The sequence below is a fragment of the Salvelinus alpinus genome, chromosome 13 (assembly GCF_045679555.1).
Source record: "Salvelinus alpinus chromosome 13, SLU_Salpinus.1, whole genome shotgun sequence".
In the NCBI taxonomy this organism is placed as follows: domain Eukaryota; kingdom Metazoa; phylum Chordata; class Actinopteri; order Salmoniformes; family Salmonidae; genus Salvelinus; species Salvelinus alpinus.
Window position 1 is genome coordinate 44,036,590 of NC_092098.1, and position 19,311 is coordinate 44,055,900.

Below are 19,311 nucleotides of genomic sequence, written 5' to 3' on the forward strand. Positions count from 1 at the left end.
CTATTAAAAGAAAAACTATAAGTCTGACAGCGCCAGATTTTTTCAAGTATGGGTAGCTCCAGCTCAATATGGCGACCGAGTATGGGTGAGTGGGTGTGTCGAAAGGAGTGGGTGTTTGGAAAGCGAATCAGCTAATTGGGCAGATTTGTTGCCACTCAAGACCATTTTGAGTGGCTGATTGGGCCGCGCGATGAGTCGATAAGCCGGCGACCAGTGCACTGGTGTGGTATTGAGGCAATGTTGTAGTAGTATGGTCTCAAGACCACATATTGAGTGTCTCAGTGTCGGATACATTTGTACTCGGTCTTGACTCAGTTTTGGACAGTGAGGACTTCGCCAGGCCAAATATATACACTCCTTTCTTGAAACATGAATATCTTAACAGCCTTTATATCTATTATAGACATGAACCTATATGCTTTCAGTGTGTGAAAGGTTTATGATTATGAAAGGACAGCAACCATAATACCAGCACACTCATGTTAGAGTGCACTTTTTGTATAACACAAAGGGCCAGTGGTGTACTGGAGGGTAGACGCAGGTATAAACAGTATACCCACTTTTTTTCAGTGGGCATTGCCTATATCCACTTCTTAAAAACCTCTTATGGCTGCAGGGGCAGTATTGAGTAGCTTGGATGAAAAGGTTCCCAGAGGTGCCGAGAGTAAACTGCCTGCTCCTCAGTCCCAGTTGCTAATATATGCATATTATTATTACTATTGGATAGAAAACATTCTGAAGTTTCTAAAACTGTTTGAATGATGTCTGTGAGTATAACAGAACTCATATGGCAGGCAAAAACCTGAGAAAAAAATCCAACCAGGAAGTGGGAAATCTGAGGTTGGTAGGTTTTCAACTCATCGCCTATCGAATACACAGTGGGATATGGGTCAGTTTGCACTTCCTACGGCTTCCACTAGATGTCAACAGCCTGTAGAACCTTGTCTGATGCTTCTACTGTGAAGTGGGGCCGAAGGAGACGGAAATGAGTAAGGTCTACCATGAGCTGACCATGCTCTGTCCATGCGCGTTCACATGAGAGGGAGTCAATGTACATCTGAAGTCAATGTAATTCTCCGGTTGGAACGTTACTGAAGATTTATGTTAAAAACATTCTAAAGATTGATTCAATACATCGTTTGACATGTTTCTACTGACTGTTACGGAACTTTTTGACATTTCGTCTGCTTTTAGTGAACGCGCTTCCTGACTTTGGATTTGTTTACCAAACACGCTCACAAAAATAGCTATTTGGACATAAAGGATGGACATTACCGAACAAAATGAACATTTCTTGTGGAAGTGGGAGTCCTGGGAGTGCATTCCGACGAAGATCAGCAAAGGTAAGTGAAGATTTATAATGCTATTTATGACTTTTGTTGATTCCACAATTTGGCGGGTAACTGTATGGCTTCCTTTTGTGGCTGAACGCTGTTCTCAGATGATTGATTATTGTGCTTTTGCCGTAAAGCTTTTTTGAAATCTGACACAGCGGTTGCATTAACTTCTTATGGCTGCAATCCTGTTAACGGGATCAATATGACAACAGCCAGTGAAAGTGCAGGGCGCCAAATTCAAACGACAGAAATCTCATAATTAAAATTCCTCAAGCATACAAGTATTTCACACCATTTTAAAGATACACTTCTTGTTAATCCCACCACAGTGTCCGATTTCAAAAAGGCTTTACAGCGAAAGCACCACAAACGATTATGTTAGGTCACCGCAAAATCACAGAAAAACACCAATTTTTCCAGCCAAAGACAGGAGTCACAAAGGGCAGAAATAGAGATAAAATGAATCACTAACCTTTGAGGATCTTCATCGGATGACACTCATAGGACTTCATGTTACACAATACATATACAGTGGGGAGAACAAGTATTTGATACACTGCCGATTTTGCAGGTTTTCCTACTTACAAAGCATGTAGAGGTCTGTAATTTCTATCATGGGTACACTTCAACTATGAGAGACGGAATCTAAAACAAAAATCCAGAAAATCACATTGTATGATTTTTAAGTAATTAATTTGCATTTTATTGCATGACATAAGTATTTGATACATCAGAAAAGCAGATCTTAATATTTGGTACAGAAACCTTTGTTTGCAATTACAGAGATCATACGTTTCCTGTAGTTCTTGACCAGGTTTGCACACACTGCAGCAGGGATTTTGGCCCACTCCTCCATACAGATCTTCTCCAGATCCTTCAGGTTTCGGGGCTGTCGCTGGGCAATACGGATTTTCAGCTCCCTCCAAAGATTTTCTATTGGGTTCAGGTCTGGAGACTGGCTAGGCCACTCCAGGACCTTGAGATGCTTCTTACGGCGCCACTCCTTAGTTGCCCTGGCTGTGTGTTTCAGGTCGTTGTCATGCTGGAAGACCCAGCCACGACCCATCTTCAATGCTCTTACTGAGGGAAGGAGGTTGTTGGCCAAGATCTCGCGATACATGGCCCCATCCATCCTCCCCTCAATACGGTGCAGTCATCCTGTCCCCTTTGCAGAAAAGCATCCCCAAAGAATGATGTTTCCACCTCCATGCTTCACGGTTGGGATGGTGTTCTTGGGGTTGTACTCATCCTTCTTCTTCCTCCAAACACGGCGAGTGGAGTTTAGACCAAAAAGCTCTATTTTTGTTTCATCAGACCACATGACCTTCTCCCATTCCTCCTCTGGATCATCCAGATGGTCATTGGCAAACTTCAGACGGGCCTGGACATGCGCTGGCTTGAGCAGGGGGACCTTGCGTGCGCTGCAGGATTTTAATCCATGACGGCGTAGTGTGTTACTAATGGTTTTCTTTGAGACTGTGGTCCCAGCTCTCTTCAGGTCATTGACCAGGTCCTGCCGTGTAGTTCTGGGCTGATCCCTCACCTTCCTCATGATCATTGATGCCCCACGAGGTGAGATCTTGCATGGAGCCCCAGACCGAGGGTGATTGACTGTCATCTTGAACTTCTTCCATTTTCTAATAATTGCGCCAACAGTTGTTGCCTTCTCACCAAGCTGCTTGCCTATTGTCCTGTAGCCCATCCCAGCCTTTTGCATGTCTACAATTTTATCCCTGATGTCCTTATACAGCTCTCTGGTCTTGGCCATTGTGGAGAGGTTGGAGTCTGTTTGATTGAGTGTGTGGACAGGTGTCTTTTATACAGGTAACGAGTTCAAACAGGTGCAGTTAATACAGGTAATGAGTGGAGAACAGGAGGGCTTCTTAAAGAAAAACTAACAGGTCTGTGAGAGCCGGAATTCTTACTGGTTGGTAGGTGATCAAATACTTATGTCATGCAATAAAATGCAAATTAATTACTTAAAAATCATACAATGTGATTTTCTGGATTTTTGTTTTAGATTCCGTCTCTCACAGTTGAAGTGTACCTATGATAAAAATTACAGACCTCTACATGCTTTGTAAGTAGGAAAACCTGCAAAATCGGCAGTGTATCAAATACTTGTTCTACCCACTTTATGTTTTGTTCGATAAAGTTCATATTTATATCCATAAACCTCAGTTTACATTGGCGCCATGTTCAGAAATGCCTCCAAAATATCCGGAGAAATAGCAGAGAGCCACATCAAATAACAGAAATACTCATCATAAACTTTGATGAAAGATACTTGTTTTACATAGAATTAAAGATACACTTGTTCTTAATCGCTACTGATTCATCTCAAAGTAGTTTAGTGTAGGTATATTAATTAATTATGGAGTACAATCAGTGGTGACACGTCATTCAGGGCAGCACCTGTTTTGAGCCCCACCTGTTTAGCAAAAAAACAAATATTTTTTGTTGTTGCCTATTTTGTATGTTATTGTGGCATTAATACGTGTCACAGATCAGTTTGCAAACAATATATAAAAAATATATACAGTTGAAGTCGGAAGTTTACATACATTTAGGTTGGAGTTATTAAAACTCGTTTTTCAACTACTCCGCAAATTTCTTGTTAACAAACTATAGTTTTGGCAAGTCGGTTAGGACATCTACTTCGTGCATGACACAAGTAATTTTTCCAACAATTTTTTTGCAGACAGATTATTTCACTTATAATTCACTGTATCACAATTCCAGTGGGTCAGAAGTTTACATACACTAAGTTGACTGTGCCTTTAACAGCTTGGAAAATTCCAGAAAAGAATGTAATGGCTTTAGAAGCTTCTGATAGGCTTATTGACATAATTTGAGTCAATTGGAGGTGTGTCTATGGATGTATTTCAAGGCCTACCTTCATACTCAGTGCCTCTTTGCTTGACATCATGGGAAAATCAAAATAAATCAGCCAAGACCTGGACCTCCACAAGTCTGGTTCATCCTTGGGAGCAATTTCCAAATGCCTGAAGGCACCACGTTCATCTGTACAAACAGTAGTACACAAGTATAAACACCATGGGACCACGCAGCCGTCATAACGCTCAGGAAGGAGACGTGTTCTGTCTCCTAGAGATGAACGTACTTTGGTGTGAAACGTGCAAATCAATCCCAGAACAACAGCAAAGGACCTTGTGAAGATGCTGGAGGAAACAGGTACAATATCTTATCTATATCCACAGTAAAACGAGTCCTATAACGACATAACCTGAAAGGCCGCTCAGCAAGGAAGAAGCCACTGCTCCAAAACCGCCATAAAAAAGCCAGACTACAGTTTGCAACTGCTAATGGGGACAAAGATCGTACTTTTTGGAGAAATGTCCTCTGGTCTGATGAAACAAAAATATAACTGTTTGACCATAATGACCATCGTTATGTTTGGAGGAAAAAGGGGGAGGGTTGCAAGCCGACGAACACCATCCCAACCATGAAGCACAGGGGTGGCAGCATCATGTTGTGGGGGTGTTTTGCTGCAGGAGGGACTGGTGCACTTCACAAAATAGATGACATCATGAGGAAATAAAATTATGTGGATATATTGAAGGAACATCTCAAGACATCAGTCAGGAAGTTAAAGCTTGGTCGCAAATGGGTCTTCCAAATGGACAATGACCCCAAGCATACTTCCAAAGTTGTGGCAAAATGGCTTAAGGACAACAAAGTCAAGGTATTGGAGAGGCCATCACAAAGTCCTTACCTCAATCCCATAGAAAATGTGTGGGTGTAACGGATGTGAAATGGCTAGCTAGTTAGCGGTGGTGCGCGCTAATAGCATTTCAATCGGTTACGTCACTCGCTTTGAGACCTTGAAGTAGTGGTTCCCCTTGCTCTGCAAGGGCCGCGGCTTTTGTGGAGCGATGGGTAACGACGCTTCGTGGGTGACTGTTGTTGATGTGTGCAGAGGGTCCCTGGTTCGCGCCCGGGTCAAGGCGAGGGGACGGACTAAATTTATACTGTTCATTGATGCTGTTGACCCGGATCACTGGTTGCTGCTTAAAAGGAGGAGGTCGAAAGGGGGGTGAGTGTAACGGATGTGAAATGGCTAGCTAGTTAGCGGTGGTGCGCGCTAATAGCGTTTCAATCGGTTACGTCACTCGCTTTGAGACCTTGAAGTAGTGGCTTTTGTGGAGCAATGGGTAACGATGCTTCGTGGGTGACTTGTTGATGTGTGCAGAGGGTCCCTGGTTCGCGCTCGGGTATGGGCAAGGGGACGGACGTAAAGTAAAACTGTGACATGGGCATAACTGAAAAATCGTGTGCGAGCAAGGAGGCCTACAAACCTGACTCAGTTACACCAGCTCTGTCAGGAGGAATGGGCCAAAATTCACCCAATTTATTGTGGGAAGCTTGTGGAAGGCTACCCGAAACCAATTTCTAATTGAGTGTATTTTAACTTCTGATCCACTGGGAATGTGATGAAGGAAATCAAATATGAAATAAATCATTCACTCTATTATTATTCTGACATTTCACATTCTTAAAATAAAATGGTGATCCTAACTGACCTAAGACAGGGAATTTTTACTAGGATCAAATGTCAGGAATTGTGAAAAACTGAGTTTAAATGTATTTGGCTAAGGTGCATGTAAACTTCCGACTTCAACTGTAATTTAGTTAATAAAGCCACGTACAAACATGGTCTCTTTTTTGCTTTCTTGAGTAAGGCAGCTCCAACATGCAGCTGTTCCATTCTAGCTCAGTGCTTTCTGTGGTGGTGGGACAGCCAGCGAAAAATACAGAGCGTAGGGGTTGGTAATGTTCTCTAGTTGGGGCTCCCGAGTGGCACAGTGGTCTAAGGCACTGCATCTCAGTGCAAGAGGCAACAGTACAGTCCCTGGTTCAAATCCAGGCTGAATTACTTCCAGCTGTGATCGGGAGTCCCATAGAGCAGCGCACAATTGGCCCAGCTTTGGCCAGGGTAGGCCGTCATTGTAAATAGGAATTTGTTCTTAACTGACTTGCCTAGTTATATAAAGGTTACACAACAAGGCACACCTGTTAATTTAAATTCATTCCAGGTGACTACCTCATGAAGCTGGTTGAGAGAATGACAAGAGTGTGCAAAGCTGTCATCATGGCAAAGGGTGGCTACTTTATATTTTGATTTGTTTAAAAATGTTTTGGTTACTACATTGTCAGGAACCGGTGTGAGAAACAGTCACTAATAGTCGGCAGAACCCAGAAGATGAGGCAGACACAGCAGTACTAGAGACAGTGGTTTAATAAAGGAAAAAGATCTTCAGGCAAAAAATATAAAATCCACAACGTCAAAAGTAATGCCAAGAGAAAAAATGAATATCCTCCAAGATACAATGAAAATCCACAAAGTGGTAAGAACAGCAGGGAAAAACAAACCTCAAAAGAATAATAAAAAATAAACAAGAACAAAACCAGAGTACCTCAGGAAAATCCAACTAGAGAAACAAATGTTCACAGCATGGCTGGGGCTGGGTGCTAACATACAAACACAGAGCAAAGAACTGAGGAACACTAAGGGTTTAAATACCTACAAGGAAATGAGGCACAGGTGCAAATAATAACTAGAACAAGGGAAAAACAATAGGTTCAAAAAGGAGCCATGGGGGCATCTAGTGACCAAAACCTGAACAATCCTGGCCAATTCCTGACATACATGATTCCATATGTGTTATTTCATAGTTTTGATGTCTTCACTATTGTTCTATAATGTAGAAAATAGTACAAATAAAAAATAACCCTGGAATGAGTAAGTGTCCAAAATTTTAACTGGTACTGTATATTTAACTTTAAACATACATTTCCAATGGTATTGTACTTAACCAGGTAAAAACTTATTGAATGAGTCCATAAGCGTGCTGCGATTGATCTATTTTGATGATATATTAGAAATCACCAACATGGGTTTGCCCTGCCTAGTAGTAGTTTACAGTCTTATTCAATGAATGAGTCTGTTCACAATTTTGATGGTGTATAAACTTCACATCACAATAACTGACAATAATAAACGTTTATTAAAATATTCACTTTCAGGGATTTTTTGCGGTACTCACCACTAGAATGAGAAAGATACCTCATTATTAGTTCACGAGCAATGCTAATAGAAATACTTATTGGCCATGTGCCACAGGAAAACAATACATAAAAAACACATTATTTCAAACAAAAATTCCTAACCCTCTACACTACAAACACTTTACCATATTCTGTACAGCAGTCTAACTCAGAGCAACAAAACAAGCAAGTCTAACCAATTATTTTCTGAACAGCCTTTTCCAATGCAAAAAGTTACCCAAAGTAAGAATATAAGAATATAAATAGGTAAGAATATAAATAGGCAGGATGGCCCGGATCAAAACTAATTTAGAATACTTCAGCTATCTCTTGCATCATGTGCAACACATTGTTACATTGTTTACTTTACATCCAAGTCAATATTCTCAGCTTTACCAAGGGCATCATAAAAAAATAAGTGTTGAGATAAATCTCCCTGCAACCATTGTGGGTAATACAGTATTTTTGCAGTTATACATTGCTATTTGCTGACAGAAAATGGAACCCCTGTTCCATCAGGAATCCTCACACGTACACAGTACAAGCATTTCCATAACCATGTCACCTCAGAATAGGTAGCTTGTTCTGTGGTACAGTCCTGCATTGCAGCATCTGGTGCCCCACACATTACGTCTACATTATCATAGAGCGTATCCTGCTTTGCACAGTTTTGTTGAGTCATATTAAGGAGAGTTGATTGGGCAATTCAGGGTTTCTTATCAGAATTTGACCTCATTTAATATTTCTGGGGTATCTCCTTTCTTCAGGATATTGGCATTCCTTGGCTCTTTTCTGCACAAACTGTGAAGATATTAAAGTTGGATTTAAAATTCATATTTGTTATTATAACATACACTTAATTGAAATGAACATTCCAATGCTGTATTTCAGAGTAGGGCATACCCTTTGCATTGCTGCATATGCTCTACTGTCTCTGGTAGCTCTTTGCGGAATGTCTCTGGCAGGAAGAGGTTCACAGCGGACGAGGTGACAGTCATACTTCCCATTATAATGTAGGGGAGGTACTTGTTAATGCTCCCTGTGAACACCAAAAGAACATTGTCCATGAAGACAGAGAGACCATAACTGATGAAAATATTTTTTGTGAAAAACATTCATTGTAAAACATGATTTTGGGTACAATGAATGCAATGAAAATGTAATGGGGTTTGTATTCTGTAAGTATGCAATTATGTATACAGTGCATTTGGAGAGTATTCAGACCCTTTGACTTTTCCCACATTTTGTTACATTACAGCCTAATTCTAAAATGTATTAAATATGTTTTTTCCTCATCAATCTTCACACAATACCCCATAACGACAAAGCAAAAACTGTTTTTTTTAGACATATTAGCTAATAAAAAAAGATATATTATTCAGACTCTTTACTCAATACTTTGTTGAAGAACATTTGGCAGCGATTACAGCCTCGAGTCTTCTTGGGTATGACGCTACAAGCTTGGCACACCTGTATTTGGGGAGTTTCTCCCATTCTTCTCTGCAGATCCTCTCAAACTCGGTCAGGTTGAATGGGGAGCGTCGCTGCACAGCTATTTTCAGGTCTCCAGAGATGTTCGGTCCAGTTCAAGTCTGGGCTCTGGCTGGGCCACTCAAGGACATTAAAAGACTTGTCCCGAAGCCACTCCTGCATTGTCTTGGCTGTGCGCTTAGGGTTGTTGTCCTGTTGGAAGGTACATTTTGGCCCCAGTCTGAGGTCCTGAGCGCTCTGGAGCAGGTTTTCATCAAGGATCTCTCTGTACTTTGCTCTGTTCATCTTTCCCTTGATTTTGAATAGTCTCCCAGTCTCTGCCGCTGAAAAGCATCCCCCGCAGGATGATGCTGCCTCCCATGCTCCACCATACGGATGGTGCCAGGTTTCCTCCAGACATGACACTGGCATTCAGGCCAAATAGTTAAATCTTGGTTTCGTCAGACCAGAGAATCTTGTTTATCAAGGTCTGAGAGTCTTTAGGGGCCTTTTGACAAACTCCAAGTGGGCTGTCATGTGCCTTTTACTGAGAAGTGGCTTCCATCTGGGCACTCTACCATAAAGGCCTGATTGGTAGAGTGCTGCAGAGATGGTTGTCCTTCTGGAAAGTTTTCCCATCTCCACAGAGGAACTCTGGAGCTCTGTCAGAGTGATCATCGTGTTCTTGGTCACCTCCCTGACCAAGGCCCTTCTCACCCGATTGCTCAGTTTGCCCGGGCGGCCAGCTCTAGGAAGAGTCTCGGTGGTTCCAAACTTCTTCCATTTAAGAAGTATGGAGACCACAGTGTTCTTGGGGAACTTCAGTGCTGCAGAATTGTTTTGGTACTCTTCCCCAGATCTGTGCTCCGACACAATCCTGTCTCGGAGCTCTACGGATAATTCCTTCGACCTCGTGGCTTGGTTTTTGCTCTGACATGCAGTGCCAACCCGTGGGACCTTATATAGACGGGTGTGTGCCTTTCCAAGTTATGTCCAATTGAATTTACCACAGGTGGACTCCAATCAAGTTGTAGAAACATCTTAAGGACAATAAATGGAAACAGGATGCACCTGAGCTCAATTTTGAGTTTCATAGCAAAGGGTCTGAATACTTATGTAAATAAGGTATTTCTGTTTTTTACTTTTAATACATTTGCAAAAATCTTTTTTTTGCTTTGTCATTATGGGCTATTGTGTGTAGATTGATGAGGAAAACCATTAATTTAATCAATTTTATAATAAGGCTGTAACGTAACAAAATGTGGAAAAAGTCAAGGGGTCTGAAAACTTTCCAAATGCACTGTATAAACACTAAATAGTTTGTCTGTGATTGTACCTAGGTAGATGACGTATGGGGCTGCAATAGTCCCGATCCGAGCAGCTGAAGAACAGATCCCGACGCCAGCACTCCTGACAACAGTAGGGTAGATCTCTGCGGTGTAGATGTAGACCACGGTGAACGACATTGTGAAGGCAAACTTCCCAACCATCTCCACAGCTATAGCAACACCTTGCAGATCTACAGGATAGAGAAAGACATTGAGATACATGTGAGCATACAAGCTTTTTTCAGAGTGTGATTGACCTATGTATTCACCCAGTGCTCAGCAGATCTTCCCCATTCTTTGTATGAGGTTGGCGTGCCCTGGGAAGACGGGAGGGATGAATGTGCACGCAGTTCAAATTCCAGTAGTAGCAGTTCTGGTAGCGAATTATAAATTGCTCAAGCGTGCCCATTTCGCCAAGATCCGCTCTCCTTCTCCCTGGGCATGCCCTTCTTAACTTTTATGCTTCTGTTTGTGAACTTGTTGATAGAATTGTTAATATTGTAACTTGGTGTGAGGGATCACTGCAGGACTGTAGGAGCGCTGACGCTGAAGATGTTAACTGTTGTGTATGGAGCTCTCCGTTTTCAACCTTGAATATTGATTGAATCATTTAGGCTATGTGAAGCTATTAAATAAATCAATAAAACAAGCTGTACATTGCAATCTCTGTTTGCTCATTTCCATGCTTCACACCGGATGTATTGAACCTGTGTGCTTATTAGTAATATTGTTTTTCATCACAGGACCTCACCTCTATAAAAGAAAGGTGGTATAGTTCTACTAGAAAACTTTAACTGGTCACATGTTCGTTTGTTGATTTACAATTATTCCAATTAATGAATAACTATATATGTTGAAAAACATATCTAACTTGATTATCAGACACTACGTTATTTTGATTGTCTTATCGTCTAGCGATTTGATCTTATAAAACATTATACAATTTTAAACAATCAAAATTCAAAGTCTTACTCTCAGGGATGAGTTGGATCAGGAAAAGCATTACTCCTCCTATTAAGAGGAAAGCGGACAGTAAGGGTCTTCTCTGACAGTTCCTGAGGAGCACTGTAGATACTACATATGCTGGGACTTCAGTAAGAGCTGATAAGAAACAATTTAGATAAGGATCTCCACTCAGATTGGATGTGTTTAGAGAGAGTCCATAATATCCAATGTTTACTGCCATCCTGAAAAGACACAACACAGATGGCTTGAATGAAACTCAAAACGATCAAGTTACCACCACCACCAGTTTATTCATTACAAATTATTGTGTGTGTGTGTGTGTGTGTGTGTGTGTGTGTGTGTGTGTGTGTGTGTGTGTGTGTGTGTGTGTGTGTGTGTGTGTGTGTGTGTGTGTGTGTGTGTGTGTGTGTGTGTGTGTGTGTGTCAAAGTGCTTCAAACCAAAACATTATGCTATAACCTAATATGATATAAATCCAATCTATTATTATTATTATTATTATTTCTGATAATAACACTCACCATAAAAACAAACACATCAATGTAACACATCTGATGTTGCTGGTTCTCAGAACGTCAATCATGCTATATTTGTTTTTCGGTGCCGATTCCACGTCCAACTGTTGAAATGATGAAATAAGCATCTATTAAGTACAGTAATGAGCCTTGTTTATACCAGGTTCTAATATGTGCCTTGATCTTGTCCACATTCTGATTGTGCCCATATTTTCATGTGTCTACACATGGTATTAAAATGTGTCTCTTATCCATCCACTATGTCTGCAATGTGACCAGATTTCCTGGTCCCTTACTGTATGCAAGTTATTTGACAGGTATTCTTAATATAATAAAATATAAAAAATAAAAAATAAATTACATTTATTTTGACACATTGATGCCATAAGTCAATGATGCCACCTGTCAATGATTTTAGAGGGCGGCTATATCGATGATTTAAATGGTTTCAGTGTCCAGATCTGTCTACACTTGTAAGACATTCAGACACAATGTTTCTACCTCTGGAGGTGGTCAGGAAGATCTAATCACAATCAGATCACAATATGTCCTTTGATTGTTTACACCTGTCTAAAAATGTTGACACAATCAGATCGGGACAAAGGATGCATGTTAGCACCAGGTATGAACGGGCTACAGAGATGCTCTTTAGGCCATGTTGTTTCTTTCCTATAAGCTGAATTACTGAACTATATTTATTTCACAAACACAAATGGTAAAACTGACCTCAGTGTCTTTAAAGATGACCTCTGGTGCTGTGACTCTGTTTCTCTTGGCAGCATCTCTCAGTATGGCCTCAGCCTCCTCTACTCTTCCCTGAGAGTATAGCCATCGTGGAGACTCTGGGATGAACCTGACATAGACAGTGTTTATAGTGAGGTGAGTAACAGTGCTTGTATTTTTATGGCGTTATAGTTTTGGTTAAGTTGTATAAATACTTCTTTAGACATACAGAAGATTAAAACATGTGTTTTTACTGAGAACATACCACCACAATGGGATATACACTACGGACACACTGGACAGGATTATGAGAAGTGTTCTCCATTCCCTCATTGCGTAAGCGATCCAGGGCAGTGCCATGTAGCCGATACAGTAGTGCAGAAAAGCCCCCAGAGTAGTGAAAACTTCACGCATGGACTTACTCAACACCTCTGTTCCTGTTGAAGAGAATTTATATTCAATTATTATTTAGATGTTTTTTAAATGTCTGCTGGGATCAAGTTTTGTCTATGATTGAGCAAAAACAATTGAACCAAAAATGATCCCATCTTTGGCCTCTTTTAAAAGTAAATAGTCATATATGAGGTCCTAGTGTAAACAATATTTGATTTGTCAAGGGGTACAACAAGGACGTCCACTCGCTCTTCTATTGTTCAATTTTTAAACCTTAATCAGATATTTAGCCTTGTTAGAGTAGTCCTGCTATTCCACAAAAATAAATAGGCTAATAAACAAATGAACAGGACATTTAAAGTCACGTATGGTTTTACTCCAAATACGGTATATGTAATCTGAGATTTCTACATGCTGTCATTTGTTATATGAATATTACTTGACACAAAGTCCAACGAATAATCAAACATCAAGCTATTTTCAATGAGGTTTATAATTTCTAATGATTCATTCACTACCAGCCATTCTGTAGGCATGCTGTTCGAAAGAAACACCTTTAGTGACGGAAGCAATGCCTAGCATAACTTTCAAATGATTCCTGGGTTTTATGGCATTTACTTTACGGGCAGCTAATTAAAGTTGACTGTGGTCTGTATTTATGATCATGGTCATCGTTACATTGCTACAAGTTATTCAATGAATTTCATAGAATATAACAGTTTATGTTTGTATAAAATTAATTAATGTTCATGCTTACCCAGTACAAATGCACTGATATAGAGGGATATCTGAGAGGCCCCAACAAACGTGAACATAATGCAGAAAACCTCCCACGAGGGAGAGAAGGCCTGAATGAGCACAGAGACCAACTGGGCAACAAGAGAGCCAAAAATAACTTTCTTCCTCCCAAACCTAAATGGAAAATAAAATAATGTTAAATGAAACAAACATTTCATAGAGAAAAACGATTTTAAAAATGTATCAGACATAATCAATCCTGTTACCAGTTACTAATGATCAGGTTACCAGTTTTGATTGAATAGGGTTGTCGATGTTAGACAAGTCTATAATTTGACAGCAGAGGGCGCTACAATCATAGGACAGCAGTTTAGTCGGCAGAGTTAACAGATAATGTATGACTTTCCACATGCAATCTACAGGTAGAGGACGGAACATAGTGATTGCAGGGAGAAACAGTACCTGTCAGAAAACTGTCCAGACAACAGGGATCCAATCAGGAAACCCACAAAAAGAGTCGATGAGGCAAAAGGAGTTTTCCACTCATTGTCACATACGAGGTCCCACTGCAGGAAAACAAACCCATTATTCCTGAAGTGACAGCACCCGTGGCAGCAGAAGGCTCTAGTAACAAACCCATGCTGACAAACAACATTTGATTTGCCCCAAAAGTGTAAGAGAAGGACAGGAGCTGGGGATGTTGCACATTTTCACTGATGCCAATGGAAGTTTCAGGCAATTACCAAAGCCGTTAACACCTCCCCAGTGATGTTGATCACTCAACAATTCCCAATACTGTAATTCCAAATCAAATATCAGTGGCATGCATGTTTGATTAGATACTCATGTTTCTGGTAATTATCTAAGCAAGAAACATACTCTGTGTAGTACTACCAATTCACTACTTCATGGCCAAATGTTTGTGACACATGACTGCCCTGGGAATCATATACTCACCTCAGTGACTATGGTGGACTGGTATATATCTTTGCTGTAGCTCCATCCATCCACACAGCCCTCCTGCTCCACCCCAGTGAGGTTGACGTCCAGGCCAGGGATGTAGCCCAGAGCAGACAGGTTTCTGACCACATCCAGCCTGTATCTGCTGCACTTGCTCTCCTCCTCCTGTCCGTTCACCACCTCTATGGGAATGATGGCCTTCCTCCATGCCTCGCTCAGGTTGCCCGAGTCCGGGATAAAGCAGTGGTGTGGGGGAGTTGCTCCAACAAATACAATGAACAGCCCAAAGAATCCAGTGGAGATGAAAATTGTATTCAGAAGAAAGAAAGTCCTATAGAAATAAGGTCCTTTCTGACCCAGGAAGGCAGTAACGTCATCATAATCTCCCATTCTTATGGCAGTAAGAGGAAAAGTGGAGCACCTGAAACGGTTTGATACATGTGTCTCAGAGATGTGGAGGGTAGTGAAGAGTTAAGTTCTCTTCTAGCAAATGCTCAACAGGACAGAATTACAACTTCCAAGCTGCAGTGTACAGACCTGGGTAAGTCCAGGGCCCCTTAACAACAAGCCACAGAGCACAGCTGTTCCATTCCCCCCGTCCCAGAGAGTTGATCCCAGTGTTAATCCCCAGCAGGGAACGGTTGTATCCACCTTTCTCTGTTCAAAAAATGGTAGAGAACATAACCTGTTAAACATCAGTGAAAGACTTCTAACTCATATTTCTGATTGAGCTGAAATATATAGTCGATCATCAAAGACATACTGACCATATTAAAGTGGCAGTTCAGTTAAAAATTTGATTTTTGATGAGGTCGAAATAACAGTCTGAAATTGTGAAAATTATGATAATGCCCTTTTTGTGTAAGAGCTGTTTGGGAAAAATGCCTGGAATTTCAGAGTTTTTGGCCCAGATCATGACAATCTGATCTGATTATTCTGATTATTATTCATCTTTTATTTGCATATGTATCCTCCTACTTTGATGGGGTAAGTGGGGTAGGCCCTAGTGCAGGGGTGTCAAACTCATTCCATGGAGGCTCTAGAATCTGCAGGTTTTTGTTTTTTTCCTTTTAATTAAGACCTAGACAACCAGGTGAGTGGAGGTCTTTACTAATTAGTGACCTTCATTAATCTATCAAGTACAAGTGAGGAGTGAAAACCTGCAGACACTCGGTACTCCATGGAATGAGTTTGACACATGTTCTAGAGTCTAGACCGCTCAAACTCAACTCTGGACCTCGAAGCCATTGCCACTGCGTTTTTTAACCTGGGACACCAGGTATTTGCCATTAATTATCAGGTAGAACAGAATGATCAGAAAGCCTGCATGATCAGACTAAGCATTTCAATGGCAAAGGAGGCTTTGGAGTTATTTTCATTAAATTAACAAACACAGTGATTTATTACACATACAGTGATGATATCAAAATAAAATGTTAAAGACTGCAAGGGGGTTTTAACTGCCATATTAATATGTATATAAAGTTAGTCCTGGTACTAAATACCTTGTATCATTTTCACTAAACATCATTCCTTTCTCTCACAAATACTGAGAGTATTTGATTATACTGTGAACGGCTTAGATAGCATTAAAAATGGACAAACTTTTCTAAAGATGACAAGTTGAAATGTAATTCACTGTATGTCAACATATGTAATTCATGGCACAATCATGTACTTCAGTAAAATACATACATAATGAATGGTTGGTAGCATACTGAAAGTTTTTGTCTATTCAAATAGCTAATACTTTCAGAAAACAAGGTGGTTTTGAAGTTGCCATTGGAAAAGGTACATCTAGAGTTAGTGTTAGGGTTAGGGTTAGGATTAGAGTTAGGGTTAGGGTTAGGGTTAGGGCACCAAGCTTTGATATCAAGGAATTTCAACTGTACTTACATTCTTGTTTCTTGTCTTTTTTTGAGATCGTACTCAACCAGATGTGCTCAGTCGGGTTTCAGACCTGATTTAACCTCCCTAGCTGGAGTTTGGGGATTTTTATTCTCTCTTACAACCAGTGATTCAATTAATTAATAGCTGACAATATTATTTTCCTGGGTAATCAATTGTTGAAGTACAACAACATCATTAGAGTTGTCCCCTGACTCAACAGATTTGAGTTGATTGTGGAAACCCTTTGTCGGGTTGGGGCGGGGGTGGGGACAGAGTGCTGGGAAGGAGCCTAATTGTCATCTGTTTAAACAACTCCTCAAATGTTTCTCTACATTGAGGTGACTCCTGCTGATGGAATGTAAAGACCCATGTTCTTAGCACCAGATATAATTGTTCCTTGAATTATGTTTATTTCGATATCCAATAGACACAACATAGAGTAGATACATGGTAGCTATCTTTGACATGTGGAAGTAATACTTTTGACTGTTGACTGGTTTAATCAACACCAATGAGTGGGCAGATAATGGACTTCCTTGAGTGGTAATATGACTAGTTTAACTGCTTGGTTGATCATTGATTTTGATGGACTTTGTTTTTGTATTGTGCCACATCAGCATTTGCATACCCCCGTATCTATTGGTCTTCAAAACAAAAAGAGACTGTTTCGTTATATAATGCCAAATGTTAGTTATTTAATGTTTTTTGGCAGTCATTTAGAGGTACTTCCCTTTAAGTTATTCTACTTGTATTGGAATCCTGTCATTTGCTTTTCGACATTTTGAAAAATACAAACAAAAAGACATCTAAAAACATATCACTTGTCATAGTACATTTCATAAAGTCATGTTATATTACATTAACAGTTCAGTTTGTTAGATCCCCTCAAGCTATCCCCCTAGAGTCCATTGATGCACCGGTAATCAAAGTTACATGCTGTAACAAAAAATTCTCACGAACATGATGGTGTTCTCCATTTTATCAATATTTATATATTTTTTGATACCTAAAGGGGTCCTAAAATTCTAACTCAAATAGCTAAATGATCCATATGTAGTATGACCATCTTAAAACAATACCATATGTCAGCTTAGCACCTCCCTCCCCAACATCTTAGAATCTTGCACATCATTATTACATTTGAGTCATTTAGCAGATGTTCTTATCCAGAGCGACTAACAAGAGCAATTAGGGTTAAGTGCCTTGCTCAAGGGCACATCTGCAGACGTTTCACCTAGTCGGCTCAGGGATTCAAACCAGGAACCTTACGGTTACTGGCCCAATGCTCTTAACCACTAGGCTACCTGCCTCACTACAAATATTACATAACGCTATACATAATAGAAGAAGTGTTTTTCCTTTGTCATATCTAATCAGATATGTGGATTAGGTCATTATGGGGCCTTTATTATAATTTTCACTTACAAATAAATGATACAATCAGGGTTTTATCTTTCCTGTTTGTTCAGGTCTTATGTAGTCCTAAACTGTTCTCCCTTTGGCACAACCTGGGGACACGATCAAGTTATATTAGGATGAACTCATAAAGGTGTTGTGACCTTGAATGTCAGGACATACCCTTTTGACTGCATCTGCTCTGCTAGCTCTTTGCGGAACATCTCCAGCAAAAAGAGGTTCACAAGAGACGAAAGGTTGACAGAAGGGTCTCCTTATGAAAAGCCATGTAGATACTAGATATGCTAGGACAAAACCCTAGTTGACAGTATGGCCCCTAATTGGCAGTTGGAGTGAGTTCCTGATAAGCAAAGTAAAGAAGCCAGCTGTTACCTCAGTAACATCTTTAGTACAGGTTCTCTACTTCATTCTTTTGCTTACCCAGTACACATGTAGTGGCATTATGGGATATCACAGAGGCACCAACAGAGAAAAAAATAACACAGAAGACCTCCCACGAGGGAGATAAGGACTAGATAAGAATGAGGAAAAACACAGCAGAAAGAGTGGCGAAGAGGACTTCCAAAGTGGACAAAAAAACAACAGTCTGATACAGTACAATAGATACTTAAGGTTATTTTAAATATTATATGATCTACCCTTGAGCAGCGTAATCTAATCCTGATTTTTATCTCAAATGACTGTGCATAACAGACATAATGCCGTATATATAACTGTCAGACAGCTGGCCTCAGACCAGGGAACCAACCAGAAACTCAAAGTACAATGTCGAGGAGGCATTAGGAACTTTCTGCACCTCTTTAATGATTCCGTGTCAGATATCATGCTGACCACATGGTCATCATAAACACAGACAGTGTTCAACTGTTCAGAAGGAAGAAAACCCTCCAGAAGTGAAGTCCATTCAGGCTGCAGGAAAGCAATGACTTCAGTGTAATCTCTCGTTCTTCTGTCAGTGTGCTTGGTAAAGAGAGAGGAGAACATTTGAATTTAACTCAACATCTAAATATGTTTTTGATACCACTCAAATAAATGCATAGGAAAAGGTGAACGCATCACTTCAGTCACCAACAGTTCTTTAGAGCAGCATGCTGGATATATTAGCCAAGCATAAAACGAGCATTTCCCTTTAATCTATCATTGTACTCAGATTAGGTTCGAGATACACCATACAACAACTCTTACAGTCTCCAAAAGAATGCTATTTACTTTCACAACCTGGGAAGGTCTTATCATAACTATTTAGAGTTATGAATGCAATGATAACTGAAAATGCATTGTGTAAATACACATTTGCCTGTATTATTAGACTGTGTGTGTTCTCTAGATTTACCTACCCTCTTAAAGATGATGGATTTAGCTGATGCAAAATTAAACCAACAGCTAAATACCAGGGTGAGAGAACAAGTGAGCCTTGAGAAATAACGGGGTCATATGTCACTCTTTTGACGTTGAGGTTCACATGCGAGGTACTCCAACCCCAAATTACTCCCCCTATAAAGGACAA

At 40.3% G+C, this 19,311-nt stretch overlaps 1 protein-coding gene across 1 annotated transcript; it reads right to left on the minus strand.

Moving 5' to 3' along the window:
* Window positions 1-6,579: 6,579 nt before the first annotated feature.
* slc22a5 (solute carrier family 22 member 5) lies at window positions 6,580-16,583 on the minus strand. The gene is made up of 11 exons (XM_071339487.1): window positions 16,395-16,583; window positions 14,496-15,155; window positions 14,001-14,104; window positions 13,558-13,712; window positions 12,673-12,844; window positions 12,411-12,537; window positions 11,691-11,788; window positions 11,177-11,391; window positions 10,213-10,395; window positions 8,310-8,445; window positions 6,580-8,207 (listed from the first exon to the last, which is right to left on the minus strand). The coding sequence occupies exons 2-11, from the start codon at window positions 14,886-14,888 to the stop codon at window positions 8,126-8,128; spliced, it is 1,665 nt and encodes a 554-aa protein (XP_071195588.1). The 5' UTR covers window positions 14,889-15,155; window positions 16,395-16,583; the 3' UTR covers window positions 6,580-8,125.
* Window positions 16,584-19,311: the final 2,728 nt, after the last annotated feature.